This window comes from Babylonia areolata, chromosome 32 (genome assembly GCF_041734735.1).
Source record: "Babylonia areolata isolate BAREFJ2019XMU chromosome 32, ASM4173473v1, whole genome shotgun sequence".
NCBI lineage: Eukaryota > Metazoa > Mollusca > Gastropoda > Neogastropoda > Buccinidae > Babylonia > Babylonia areolata.
In genome coordinates this window covers 839,736-854,927 of record NC_134907.1, presented here as the reverse complement: position 1 = coordinate 854,927, position 15,192 = coordinate 839,736, and the positions used below count along the sequence as shown (strand labels likewise).

General features: G+C 47.8%; 1 protein-coding gene across 1 annotated transcript; it reads left to right on the top strand.

Moving 5' to 3' along the window:
- The first annotated feature begins 483 nt into the window (after positions 1–483).
- Positions 484–13,213, top strand: LOC143276381 (uncharacterized). The gene is made up of 6 exons (XM_076580861.1): positions 484–611; positions 4,737–4,871; positions 5,947–6,090; positions 10,158–10,325; positions 11,628–11,800; positions 12,942–13,213. The coding sequence occupies exons 1-6, from the start codon at positions 593–595 to the stop codon at positions 13,176–13,178; spliced, it is 876 nt and encodes a 291-aa protein (XP_076436976.1). The 5' UTR covers positions 484–592; the 3' UTR covers positions 13,179–13,213.
- Positions 13,214–15,192: the final 1,979 nt, after the last annotated feature.

The following is a 15,192-nucleotide window of genomic DNA, read 5'->3' as shown; positions in this document are numbered from 1 at the left end:
TGTGTGTGTGTGTGTGTTTGTTATGTGTGTGTGTGTACATGTGTACATGTGTATGTATGTACATGTGTGTGTGTGTGTGTGTGTGTGTGTGTGTGTGTGTGAGAGTGTGTACATGTGTGTGTGGGTGTATGTATGTACATGGTGTGTGTGTGTGTGTGTTATGTATGTACGTGTGTGTGTGTGTGTGTGTGTGTGTGTTTGTACATGGTGTCTGTGTGTGTGTGTGTGTTATGTATGTACATGTGTGTGTGTGTGTGTGTGTTTGTTATGTGTGTGTGTGAGTGTGTGTGTACATGTGTGTGTGTGTGTATGTACATGTACATGTGCGTGTGTGTGTGTGTGTGTGTGTGTGTATGTACATGTGTGTGTGTGAGTGTGTGTACATGTGTGTGTGTGTGTGTGTGTACATGTACATGTGTGTGTGTGTGTGTGTGTGTGTGTGTGTGTGTGTGTGTGTGTGTGTGTGTGTGTCGCAGAGTGCACCAGCCATTTCTACGGGGAGAACTGTCAGGAGAGGTGTGGCGCCTGCTACTATAACTTCCCCTGCAACATCACATCGGGCACCTGTGAGAAGTGCAAGGCGGGCTTCGTCATGCCGCTGTGCAAATCACGTGGGTCTTTACACTGCCACTGTGCAAATCACGTGGGTCTTTACACTGCCACTGTGCAAATCACGTGGGTCTTTACACTGCCGCTGTGTAAATCACGTGGGTCTTTACACTGCCACTGTGCAAATCACGTGGGTCTTTACACTGCCACTGTGCAAATCACGTGGGTCTTTACACATCACGTGGGTCTTTACACTGCCACTGTGCAAATCACGTGGGTCTTTACACATCACGTGGGTCTTTACACTGCCACTGTGCAAATCACGTGGGTCTTTACACTGCCGCTGTGCAAATCACGTGGGTCTTTACACTGCCGCTGTGTAAATCACGTGGGTCTTTACACTGCCGCTGTGTAAATCACGTGGGTCTTTACACTGCCGCTGTTTAAATCACGTGGGTCTTTACACTGCCGCTGTGCAAATCACGTGGGTCTTTACACTGCCGCTGTGTAAATCACGTGGGTCTTTACACTGCCGCTGTTTAAATCACGTGGGTATTTACACTGCCGCTGTGTAAATCATGTGGATCTTTACACTGCCGCTGTGTAAATCACGTGGGTCTTTACATTGCCGCAGTGTAAATCACGTGGGTCTTTACACTGCCGCTGTGTAAATCACGTGGGTCTTTACACTGCCGCTGTTTAAATCACGTGGGTCTTTACACTGCCACTGTGTAAATCACGTGGGTCTTTACACTGCCGCTGTGTAAATCACGTGGGTCTTTACATTGCCGCTGTGTAAATCACGTGGGTCTTTACACTGCCGCTGTGTAAATCACGTGGGTCTTTACACTGCCGCTGTTTAAATCACGTGGGTCTTTACACTGCCGCTGTGTAAATCACGTGGGTCTTTACACTGCCGCTGTTTAAATCACGTGGGTATTTACACTGCCGCTGTGTAAATCATGTGGGTCTTTACACTGCCGCTGTGTAAATCACGTGGGTCTTTACACTTGCCGCTGTGTAAATCACGTGGGTCTTTACACTGCCGCTGTGTAAATCACGTGGGTCTTTACACTGCCGCTGTGTAAATCACGTGGGTCTTTACACTGCCGCTGTGTAAATCACGTGGGTCTTTACACTGCCGCTGTGTAAATCACGTGGGTCTTTACACTGCCGCTGTGTAAATCACGTGGGTCTTTACACTGCCGCTGTGTAAATCACGTGGGTCTTTACACTGCCGCTGTGTAAATCACGTGGGTCTTTACACTGCCACTGTTTAAATCACGTGGGTATTTACACTGCCGCTGTGTAAATCACGTGGGTCTTTACACTGCCGCTGTGTAAATCACGTGGGTCTTTACATTGCCGCTGTGTAAATCACGTGGGTCTTTACACTGCCGCTGTGTAAATCACGTGGGTCTTTACATTGCCGCTGTGTAAATCACGTGGGTCTTTACATTGCCGCTGTGTAAATCACGTGGGTCTTTACACTGCCGCTGTGTAAATCACGTGGGTCTTTACACTGCCGCTGTTTAAATCACGTCTTTTCTCATGCTGTTTCCCTCCCCCCCCCCCTCCACACACACACACACACCCTACAGTCCTCCATATCTCTCTGCTTTTGTCTGTCTGTCTTTCTGTCTCAGTCTTTCTTTCAAGAAGTCTTTGTCTCTTTCTCTCTTTCTGTCTGTCCGTCTTTGTCTCTTTGTGTTTGTCTGTCTGTCTGTCTGTCTGTGTGTGTGTGTGTGAGCTGTTTGGATGTCATTTTGTATGTGTAGTACATTGACAGCTTTGACTTTGCTCGAGTTTTATGTGTTGAGGTGTGTGTGGGGTGTGGGTGTTAACGTGTGTGTGTTCGTATGTGTTTTGAGGTGTGTGTGTGTGTGTGTGTGTGTGTGTGTGTGTGTTTTGAGGTGTGTGTGTGTGTGTGTGTGTGTGTGTTTGTGTGTGTTTTGAGGTGTGTATGCGTGTGTGTGTGTGTGTTGATGTGCTGTGTGTTTTGAGGTGTGTGTGTGTGTGTGTGTGTGTGTGTGTGTTGATGTGCTGTGTGTTTTGAGGTGTGTGTGTGTGTGTGTGTGTGTGTGTGTGTGTTGATGTGCTGCGTGTTTTGAGGTGTGTGTGTGTGTGTGTGTGTGTGTTGATGTGCTGTGTGTTTTGAGGTGTGTGTGTGTGTGTGTGTGTGTGTTGATGTGCTGTGTGTTTTGAGGTGTGTGTGTGTGTGTGTGTGTGTGTGTGTTGGTGTGCTGTGTGTTTTGAGGTGTGTGTGTGTGTGTGTGTGTGTGTGTGTGTGTGTTGATGTGCTGCGTGTTTTGAGGTGTGTGTGTGTGTGTGTGTGTGTGTTGATGTGCTGAGTGTTTTGAGGTGTGTGTGTGTGTGTGTGTGTTGATGTGCTGTGTGTTTTGAGGTGTGTGTGTGTGTGTGTGTTGATGTGCTGCGTGTTTTGAGGTGTGTGTGTGTGTGTGTGTGTGTGTGTGTTGATGTGCTACATGTTTTGAGGTGTGTGTGTGTGTGTGTTGATGTGCTGCGTGTTTTGAGGTGTGTGTGTGTGTGTGTGTGTGTGTGTGTGTGTGTGTGTTGATGTGCTGAGTGTTTTGAGGTGTGTGTGTGTGTGTGTGTGTGTGTGTGTGTTGATGTGCTGTGTGTTTTGAGGTGTGTGTGTGTGTGTGTGTGTGTGTTGATGTGCTGTGTGTTTTGAGGTGTGTGTGTGTGTGTGTGTGTGTGTGTTGATGTGCTGTGTGTTTTGAGGTGTGTGTGTGTGTGTGTGTGTGTGTGTTGATGTGCTGTGTGTTTTGAGGTGTGTGTGTGTGTGTGTGTTGATGTGCTGTGTGTTTTGAGGTGTGTGTGTGTGTGTGTGTGTGTGTTGATGTGCTGCGTGTTTTGAGGTGTGTGTGTGTGTGTGTGTGTGTGTGTGTTGATGTGCTGCGTGTTTTGAGGTGTGTGTGTGTGTGTGTGTGTGTGTGTGTGTTGATGTGCTGAGTGTTTTGAGGTGTGTGTGTGTGTGTGTGTGTGTGTGTGTGTGTGTGTTGATGTGCTGTGTGTTTTGAGGTGTGTGTGTGTGTGTGTGTGTGTGTGTGTGTGTGTTGATGTGCTGAGTGTTTTGAGGTGTGTGTGTGTGTGTGTTGATGTGCTGCGTGTTTTGAGGTGTGTGTGTGTGTGTGTGTGTGTGTGTGTGTGTGTGTGTGTGTGTGTTGATGTGCTGCATGTTTTGAGGTGTGTGTGTGTGTGTGTGTGTGTGTGTGTGTTGATGTGCTGCGTGTTTTGAGGTGTGTGTGTGTGTGTGTGTGTTGATGTGCTGCGTGTTTTGAAGTGTGTGTGTGTGTGTGTGTGTTGATGTGCTGCGTGTTTTGAGAGAGGTGTGTGTGTGTGTGTGTGTGTGTGTTGATGTGCTGCATGTTTTGAGGTGTGTGTTTATGTGTGTTTGTTGAAGCGTGTGTTTTGAGGACTGTTGAGATGTGTGCTGAGGTGTGTGATGAGATGGGTGTGTGCTGAGGTGTGTGATGAGGTGGGTGTGTGCTGAGGTGTGTGATGAGGTGTGTGATGAGGTGTGTGATGAGGTGTGTATGTGCTGAGGTGGGTGAGGAAGTGTGTATGTGTTGAGGTGTGAGTTGTGTGTGGTGAGTTGTGTACGTTGAGTGTGTGATGAGGTATGTTGAGTGTGTAATGAGGTTTGTGTGGTGAGGTGTGTATGTTGAGTGTGTGATGAGGTGTGTTGTGAGGTGTGTATGTTGAGTGTGTGATGAGGTGTGTATGTGATGAGGTGTGTATGTTGAGTGTGTGATGAGGTGTGTGTGTGGTGAGGTGTGTATGTTGAGTGTGTGATGAGGTGTGGTCAGGTGTGTATGTTGAGTGTGTGATGAGGTGTGTGTGTGTGATGAGGTGTGTATGTTGAGTGTGTGATGAGGTGTGGTCAGGTGTGTATGTTGAGTGTGTGATGAGGTGTGTGGTGAGAGGTGTGTGATGAGTGTGTGGTGAGGTGTGTATGTTGAGTGTGATGAGGTGTGTATGTGATGAGGTGTGTGGTGAGGTGTGTATGTTGAGTGTGATGAGGTGTGTGGTGAGGTGTGTGTGATGAGGTGTGGTGAAGTGTGTGTGATGAGGGGAGGTGTGGTGAGGTGAGGTGTGTGTGATGAGGTGTGGTGAGGTGTGTGTGTGATGAGGTGTGGTGAGACAGTGGGAATGACGTGCAGGGTGCCGGGAAGGGAGATACGGCCAGGGCTGTCAGAACACGTGTGGCCATTGTGGCCGCAACACCACCTGTGACAGTGAGACCGGCCACTGCCAAATCTGCCAGTCGGGGTTCAAACCTCCACTCTGCGACACAGGTCTGGGCATTGGGTGGAGCCGGGGGGAGGAAGGGGGGGGGGACCCCACAGATATTTCTCTGTCTTTTTCTGCTATTCTGCTTGCCACTCCGCAGGTCCTACATATCTTTCTGACCTTATCAATGTTTAAACTCCCGCTCTTCCTGTGACTGTTACCTTTGGAAACTCCCTCGTGTCAATACAAGAACCTGTGGTGAACGTTCTTTCTTCTTTGCTGCTCCTCACATCTGGAACAACCTTCCTCGTCATATCCGTGCATCTGATTCTATTTCTGCTCTTCGCTCATGATTAAAAACCAGTCTATAAGCACTCTCAGCTTCCTTGTTCTCCAACACCACCCATGTCAGCTCACTTTGGATGTATGTAGAGTGGGAAAGGGAGAGTGGGAGGGGGAGGGGGAGGGGGTTTGAGAAAAAGTGGTCATGAATGTTTTATGTACCTTGTAATGTTTTTCTTTCATGTAAAGCGCCCTGAGCTCTCAGAGAGAAAGGGCGCTATATATATATATATATATATATATATATATATATATATATAAGAGAGAGAGAGAGAGAAGGATGTTTATTATTGTCTGTATATGTTTGAGGGCTTTGCTTGGTTGCCATGGTTACTGGTTTATACAAAGATTATTTTATCATTGTCTATATGATATCAACCTGAGGCTTTTGTTTTAGTTACTATGGTTACTTATTCATAAAGAGGATGTTCATCATTGTCGTGTATGTGTGTTGGGGGTTGTTCAAACATGTCCTTTGATGTATATGGTGATTGCTGGTTGACGTATATACTATCTGTTCAAGAAGAACTGTGTGTGTGAATGAAGGGGGTTGTACAAATATTTCCCGGACAGCAGCCCACAGGCAGTGGGGGTGGGGAGGGGTGGCCATCGGAATTTAATGTAAGGGAGACAACCCTTCGTGGTGCCTCACGTCACTTGAGTTTTCTCCCCTGTGTATTCGTCATGCGTATGTCTCTCATTATGTGCGTGTGTGTGTGTGTGTGTGAGTGTGTGTGTGTGTGTACGTGTGTGTGCTTGCGTGTGTGTGTGTGTGTACGGGCGTGGTTTTGCCCGCAGAGTGTGAGGGAGGTATGTACGGCACCAACTGCCTCCAGCAGTGCGGGCTGTGCGCGGAGGGCGCGGCCTGTGACAGGGTGACGGGGCACTGTCCTGGGCAATGTCAGGGCGACCAGGACCCCCCGCTCTGCACCAAGAGGAGAGGTCAGGGGCCAAGGTCACCGTGTCGGCAGCGTTCTCCGTCACAACACGCACACACACACACACACACACACACACAAAGGCACTCACACACAGAGACACAAAGGCACACACACACACACACGCGCGCGCGCGCACACACACACGCATACATACACACACAGACCCACACGCATACATGCACACACACACACACAGACACACACGCGCGCATACATACACATACATGCACACAAAGAAACATACACACACAGACACACACATACACGCATACACACACACAAACACACGCACGCACGCACACACACACACACATACACAGAGGTGGGCGCAGGGCTTGCACAATATCAACCTGTGTTTAGATACATGGGTAGTGTGTGTAAATAGCGGACATGGGGAGACAGACACTGGTCACGGTCAGTGTCAGTGTCTGTGTTGACAGAATGTCAGGGTTAGTGTCTGTGTTGACAGAATGTTAGTGTCTGTGTTGACAGAATGTCAGGGTTAGTGTCTGTGTTGACAGAATGTTAGTGTCTGTGTTGACAGAATGTCAGGGTTAGTGTCTGTGTTGACAGAATGTCAGGGTTAGTGTCTGTGTTGACAGAATGTCAGTGTCTGTGTTGACAGAATGTCAGGGTTAGTGTCTGTGTTGACAGAATGTCAGTGTCTGTGTTGACAGAATGTCAGTGTCTGCGTTGACAGAATGTCAGGGTTAGTGTCTGTGTTGACAGAATGTCAGTGTCTGTGTTGACAGAATGTCAGGGTTAGTGTCTGTGTTGACAGAATGTCAGGGTTAGTGTCTGTGTTGACAGAATGTCAGTGTCTGTGTTGACAGAATGTCAGGGTTAGTGTCTGTGTTGACAGAATGTCAGTGTCTGTTGACAGAATGTCAGGGTTAGTGTCTGTGTTGACAGAATGTCTGTGTTGACAGAATGTCAGGGTTAGTGTCTGTGTTGACAGAATGTCAGTGTCTGTGTTGACAGAATGTCAGTGTCTGTGTTGACAGAATGTCAGGGTTAGTGTCTGTGTTGACAGAATGTCAGTGTCTGTTGACAGAATGTGAGGGTTAGTGTCTGTGTTGACAGAATGTCAGGGTTAGTGTCTGTGTTGACAGAATGTCAGTGTCTGTGTTGACAGAATGTCAGGGTTAGTGTCTGTGTTGACAGAATGTCAGGGTTAGTGTCTGTGTTGACAGAATGTCAGTGTCTGTGTTGACAGAATGTCAGGGTTAGTGTCTGTGTTGACAGAATGTCAGTGTCTGTGTTGACAGAATGTCAGGGTTAGTGTCTGTGTTGACAGAATGTCAGTGTCTGTGTTGACAGAATGTCAGGGTTAGTGTCTGTGTTGACAGAATGTCAGGGTTAGTGTCTGTGTTGACAGAATGTCAGTGTCTGTGTTGACAGATTGTCAGGGTTAGTGTCTGTGTTGACAGAATGTCAGTGTCTGTGTTGACAGAATGTCAGGGTTAGTGTCTGTGTTGACAGAATGTCAGGGTTAGTGTCTGTGTTGACAGAATGTCAGTGTCTGTGTTGACAGAATGTCAGGGTTAGTGTCTGTGTTGACAGAATGTCAGGGTTAGTGTCTGTGTTGACAGAATGTCAGTGTCTGTGTTGACAGAATGTCAGGGTTAGTGTCTGTGTTGACAGAATGTCAGGGTTAGTGTCTGTGTTGACAGAATGTCAGTGTCTGTGTTGACAGAATGTCAGGGTTAGTGTCTGTGTTGACAGAATGTCAGTGTCTGTGTTGACAGAATGTCAGGGTTAGTGTCTGTGTTGAAAGAATGTCAGTGTCTGTGTTGACAGAATGTCAGGGTTAGTGTCTGTGTTGACAGAATGTCAGTGTCTGTGTTGAGTGTTGACAGAATGTCAGTGTCTGTGTTGACAGAATGTCAGTGTCTGTGTTGACAGAATGTCAGGGTTAGTGTCTGTGTTGACAGAATGTCTGTGTTGAGTGTTGACGGAATGTCAGTGTCTGTGTTGACAGAATTTCAGTGTCTGTGTTGACAGAATGTCAGGGTTAGTGTCTGTGTTGACAGAATGTCAGTGTCTGTTTTGACAGAATGTCAGGGTCAGTGTCTGTGTTGACAGAGTGTATGTGTTGACAGACCGTCAGTGTCTGTGTTGACAGAGTGTCAGTGTTGACAGAACGTCAGTGCTGACAGAATGACAATGTATGTGTTGACAGAATGTCAGTGTTGACAGAATGACAATGTATGTGTTGACACAATGTCAGTGTCTGTGTTGACACAATGTCAGTGTCTGTCTGTGTTGACAGAATGTCTGTGTTGACACAATGTCAGTGTCTGTGTTGACACAATGTCTGTGTCTGTGTTGACACAATGTCAGTGTCTGTGTTGACACAATATCAGTGTCTGTCTGTGTTGACATAATGTCATTGTGTTGATAGGGTGTCTGTGTTGACACAATGTCAGTGTTGACAGAATGACAATGTCTGTGTTGACAGACTGTCAGTGTCTGTGCTGACACAATATCAATGTCTGTTGACACAATGTCAGTTTCTGTCTGTGTTGACAGAATGTCAGGATCAGTGTCTGTGTTGACAGAGTGTCAGTGTCTGTGTTGACAGAATGTCAGTGTCTGTGCTGATAGAATGTCAGTGTTGACAGAACGTCAGTGTCTGTGTTGACAGAATGTCAGTGTTGACAGGGTGTCAGTGTTGACAGAATGTCAGTGTCTGTGTTGACATAGTGTCGGTGTCTGTGTTGACAGAACTTCAGTGTCTGTGTTGACAGAGTGTCAGTGTTGACAGAACGTCAGTGTCTGTGTTGACATAATTTCATTGTCTGTGTTGACACAATGTCAGTGTCTGTGTTGACACAATGTCAGTGTCTGTCTGTGTTGACACAATGTCTGTGTTGCCATAATGTCAGTGTCTGTCTGTGTTGACACAATGTCTGTGTTGATAGAATGTCAGTGTCTGTCTGTGTTGACACAATGTCAGTGTCTGTGTTGACACAATGTCTGTGTTGATAGAATGTCAGTGTCTGTGTTGACACAATGTCAGTGTTGACAGAATGACAATGTCTGTGTTGACAGACTGTCAGTGTCTGTGTTGACACAATATCAATGTCTGTTGACACAATGTCAGTTTCTGTCTGTGTTGACAGAATGTCAGGATCAGTGTCTAATGCCAGTGTCTGTCTGTGTTGACACTATGTGTTGACAGAATGACAATGTCTGTGTTGACACAATGCCAGTGTCTATGTTGACACAATATCAGTGTGAGTTGACAGAATGTCAGTGTTGACAGACCGTCGGGGTCAGTGTTGACAGAATGTCAGTGTCAGTGTTGACACAATGTCAGTGCCTGTGTTGACAGAGTGTGAGGAAGAGTTCTACGGGATGGCGTGTTCACAGCGATGTGGTGAGTGTCGCTATCCGCCCTGTGATGAGTTCACAGTGGTGACAGAATGTCAGTGTCTGTGTTGACACAATGTCAGTGTTGACACGCTGTCTGTGTTGACAGAGTGTGAGGAAGAGTTCTACGGGATGGCGTGTTCACAGCGATGTGGTGAGTGTCGCTATCCGCCCTGTGATGAGTTCACAGTGGTGACAGAATGTCAGTGTCTGTGTTGACAGAATGTCAGTGTTGACAGGGTGTCAGTGTTGACAGAATGTCAGTGTCTGTGTTGACATAGTGTTGGTGTCTGTGTTGACAGAGTGTCAGGGTTGACAGAACGTCAGTGTCTGTGTTGACATAATTTCATTGTCTGTGTTGACACAATGTCAGTGTCTGTGTTGACACAATGTCAGTGTCTGTCTGTGTTGCCACAATGTCAGTGTCTATGTTGACACAATATCAGTGTGAGTTGACAGAATGTCAGTGTTGACAGACCGTCGGGGTCAGTGTTGACAGAATGTCAGTGTCAGTGTTGACACAATGTCAGTGCCTGTGTTGACAGAGTGTGAGGAAGAATTCTACGGGACAGCGTGTTCACAGCGATGTGGTGAGTGTCGCTATCCGCCCTGGGATGAGTTCACAGTGGTGACAGAATGTCAGTGTCTGTGTTGACACAATGTCAGTGTTGACACTATGTCTTGTGTTGACAGAGTGTGAGGAAGAATTCTACGGGACAGCGTGTTCACAGAGATGTGGTGAGTGTCGCTACCTGCCGTGTGATGAGTTCACAGGTCACTGCACATGCCCAGTGGACCTGATCCTCAACAACACACCGTGTGTACCGTGTCGGTCAGCCCTCGTGCCCCCCCTCTGCCTGGGTACGTGTGTGTGTGTGTGTGTGTGTGTGTGTGTGTGTGCGCGCGTGCGGACTGTGTGTGTGTGTGTGGACGGTGTGTGTGCGTGTGTGTGTGTTTGTGTGGACGGTGTGTGTGCGTGTGTGTGTGTGTGCGCGCGCGCGGACTGTGTGTGTGTGTGTGTGTGTGTGTGTGGACGGACGTTGTTGGTGTCTGTGTACATGTACAGATATAACCGAAATGAGGTCTGTATACTGTACATGTACAGATATAATAGAAACGAGGTCTGTGTATATGTACAGATATTACAGAAATGAGGTCTGTGTTTTATAACATGTACAGATATAACAGAAATGAGGTCTGTGTACATGTACAGATATAACAGAAATGAGGTCTGTGTACTGTACATGTACAGATATAACAGAAATGAGGTCTGTGTACATGTACAGATATAACAGAAATGAAGTCTGTGTACATGTACAGATATAACAGAAGTGAGGTCTGTGTACTGTACATGTACAGATATAACAGAAGTGAGGTCTGTGTACATGTACAGATATAACAGAAATGAGGTCTGTGTACTATAACATGTACAGATATAACAGAACTGAGGTCTGTGTACTGTACATGTACAGATATAACAGAAATGAGGTCTGTGTACATGTACAGATATAACAGAAGTGGGGTCTGTGTAATGTACATGTACAGATATAACAGAAATGAGGTCTGTGTACATGTACAGATATAACAGAAGTGAGGTCTGTGTACATGTACAGATATAACAGAAATGAGGTCTGTGTACTGTACATGTACAGATATAACAGAAGTGAGGTCTGTGTACATGTACAGATATAACAGAAGTGGGGTCTGTGTACTGTACATGTACAGATATAACAGAAATGAGGTCTGTGTACATGTACAGATATAACAGAAATGAGGTCTGTGTACATGTACAGATATAACAGAAATGAGGTCTGTGTACTGTACATGTACAGATATAACAGAAATGAGGTCTGTGTACATGTACAGATATAACAGAAATGAGGTCTGTGTACTGTACATGTACAGATATAACAGAAGTGAGGTCTGTGTACATGTACAGATATAACAGAAGTGAGGTCTGTGTACATGTACAGATATAACAGAAATGAGGTCTGTGTACTGTACATGTACAGATATAACAGAAGTGAGGTCTGTGTACATGTACAGATATAACAGAAATGAGGTCTGTGTACTGTACATGTACAGATATAACAGAAGTGAGGTCTGTGTACTGTACATGTACAGATATAACAGAAATGAGGTCTGTGTACTGTACATGTACAGATACAACGGAGAAGCCGGAAGCGGAGGAGAAGAGCCAGCCCTGGCTAGGTCCGTCTCTGGGGGTGGGTGCAGGCATCACCGGCCTCGTCCTCATCGGGGTCATCGTTCTCTACTTCCTACGGCGACGTCGTCCTGACAGCACGGACAAACGCGGCATTCTGCTCAGACTCAAGGTACCTCGCCCACAGCACTTCACATCACCTGACCCCTTCACTTGACCTGACCCGTCCCCACATCACCTGACCCACATTAAATCACATGACATTACATCACCTGACCTGACCCACATTAAATCACATGACATTACATCACCTGACTTGACCCACATTAAATCACATGCATGACATTACATCACCTGACCTGACCCACATTAGATCATATGACATTACATCACCTCACCTGACCCACATTAAATCACATGACATTACATCACCTCACCTGACCCACATTAAATCACATGACATTACATCACCTCACCTGACCCACATTAAATCACATGACATTACATCACCTCACCTGACCCACATTAAATCACATGACATTACATCACCTGACCTGACTCACATTAAATCACATGACATTACATCACCTGACCTAACCCACATTAAATCACATGACATTACATCACCTGACCTGACCCACATTAAATCACATGACATTACATCACCTCACCCACATTAAATCACATGACATTACGTCACCTGACCTGACCTACATTAAATCACATGACATTACATCACCTGACTTGACCCACATTAAATCACATGCATGACATTACATCACCTGACCTGACCCACATTAAATCACATGACATTACATCACCTGACCTGACCCACATTAAATCACATGACATTACATCACACCACCTGACCCCACATCACATGACCTGACCTGACCCCACATCACATCACCTGATCTCACAGAACCAAACCCTCATGACCTGACCTGATTTGACCTTTCCCCTCCCCTTCCTCCTTCGTGGGCTGTGGCTCCTTCGTTCACTCAGATCATGTGACCTGACCCCATTTGACCTGACCTGACCTCACCCTACATGACCTGACCTGACCCCACTTGACCTGACCTGACCCTACATGACCTGACCTTACATCACATTACCTTAACCTTTTTAGGTTGAATGAAATTGATAAAACAAATACAATTCTAAAAGCTTATTTATTCAGTCATTTATGATCACATTTTAAATTAATTAATGTATATATTATCACTGTCATGTTCAGTGATCGTACTCTGAGAGTCGCTGCCATGGTTGTGGTCGTCATGGTAACAGCCGTTTTTTTTTTTACCTGCCTGCAGGTGCCGGAGCCGGAGCCGGTGGTGCCTGCAAGCAGGAGGGCGATGAGCCTGAACAGTCTGGTCTTAACCCGCCCCCCGCTCTTCCACTCACGCTCCTTCCACGGGTACCGCCCCCGCTCCTTCTCCGTCCCCAGCCGCTCCTTCCGCCCGGCCCCCTCCAGTAGGTCCCACATCAGCAGGTTCAGCGACACCGCCACCAACCTGTCCGACAGCTCCATCACCTCCTCCGTTGTCTAGACACCTCCCTCACCTGTGTGTGGTGTAGACACCTGGCTGACCTGTGACCTGTGTGGTGTAGACACCTGGCTGACCTGTGTGGTGTAGACACCTGGCTGACCTGTGACCTGTGTGGTGTAGACACCTGGCTGACCTGTGACCTGTGTGGTGTAGACACCTGGCTGACCTCTGTGGTGTAGACACCTGGCTGACCTGTGATCTCTGTGGTGTAGACACCTGGCTGACCTGTGACCTAGGTGGTGTAGACACCTGGCTGAACTGTGACCTAGGTGGTGTAGACACCTGGCTGACCTGTGACCTAGGTGGTGTAGACACCTGGCTGACCTGTGACCTAGGTGGTGTAGACACCTGGCTGACCTCTAATTGTAGACGCCTGGCTGACCTGTGACCTGTGTGGTGTAGACACCTGGCTGACCTGTGACCTGTGTGGTGTAGACACCTGGCTGACCTCTGACCTGTGTGGTGTAGACACCTGGCTGACCTGTGACCTGTGTGGTGTAGACACCTGGCTGACCTCTGACCTGTGTGGAGTAGACACCTGGCCGACCTGTGTGGTGTAGACACCTGGCTGAACTGTGACTTGTGTGGTGTAGACACCTGGCTGAACTGTGACCTGTGTGGTGTAGACACCTGGCTGAACTGTGACCTGTGTGGTGTAGACACCTGGCTGAACTGTGACTTGTGTGGTGTAGACACCTGGCTGAACTGTGACCTGTGTGGTGTAGACACCTGGCTGAACTGTGACCTGTGTGGTGTAGACACCTGGCTAACTGTGACTTGTGTGGTGTAGACACCTGGCTGAACTGTGACCTGTGTGGTGTAGACACCTGGCTGAACTGTGACCTGTGTGGTGTAGACACCTGGCTGACCTGTGTGGTGTAGACACCTGGCTGACCTCTGACCTGTGTGGTGTAGACACCTGGCTGACCTGTGACCTGTGTGGTGTAGACACCTGGCTGAACTGTGACCTGTGTGGTGTAGACACCTGGCTGAACTGTGACCTGTGTGGTGTAGACACCTGGCTGACCTGTGACCTGTGTGGTGTAGACACCTGGCTGACCTGTGACCTAGGTGGTGTAGACACCTGGCTGACCTGTGTGGTGTAGACACCTGGCTGACCTCTGACCTGTGAGGTGTAGACACCTGGCTGAACTGTGACCTGTGTGGTGTAGACACCTGGCTGACCTGTGACCTGTGTGGTGTAGACACCTGGCTGACCTGTGACCTGTGTGGTGTAGACACCTGGCTGAACTGTGACCTGTGTGGTGTAGACACCTGGCTGAACTGTGACCTGTGTGGTGTAGACACCTGGCTGAACTGTGACCTGTGTGGTGTAGACACCTGGCTGACCTGTGACCTGTGTGGTGTAGACACCTGGCTGAACTGTGACCTATGTGGTGTAGACACCTGGCTGAACTGTGACTTGTGTGGTGTAGACACCTGGCTGAACTGTGACCTGTGTGGTGTAGACACCTGGCTGAACTGTGACCTGTGTGGTGTAGACACCTGGCTAACTGTGACTTGTGTGGTGTAGACACCTGGCTGAACTGTGACCTGTGTGGTGTAGACACCTGGCTGAACTGTGACCTGTGTGGTGTAGACACCTGGCTGACCTGTGTGGTGTAGACACCTGGCTGACCTGTGACCTGTGTGGTGTAGACACCTGGCTGACCTGTGACCTGTGTGGTGTAGACACCTGGCTGAACTGTGACCTGTGTGGTGTAGACACCTGGCTGAACTGTGACCTGTGTGGTGTAGACACCTGGCTGACCTGTGACCTGTGTGGTGTAGACACCTGGCTGACCTGTGACCTAGGTGGTGTAGACACCTGGCTGACCTGTGTGGTGTAGACACCTGGCTGACCTCTGACCTGTGAGGTGTAGACACCTGGCTGAACTGTGACCTGTGTGGTGTAGACACCTGGCTGACCTGTGACCTGTGGTGTAGACACCTGGCTGACCTGTGTGGTGTAGACACCTGGCTGAACTGTGTGGTGTAGACACCTGGCTGAACT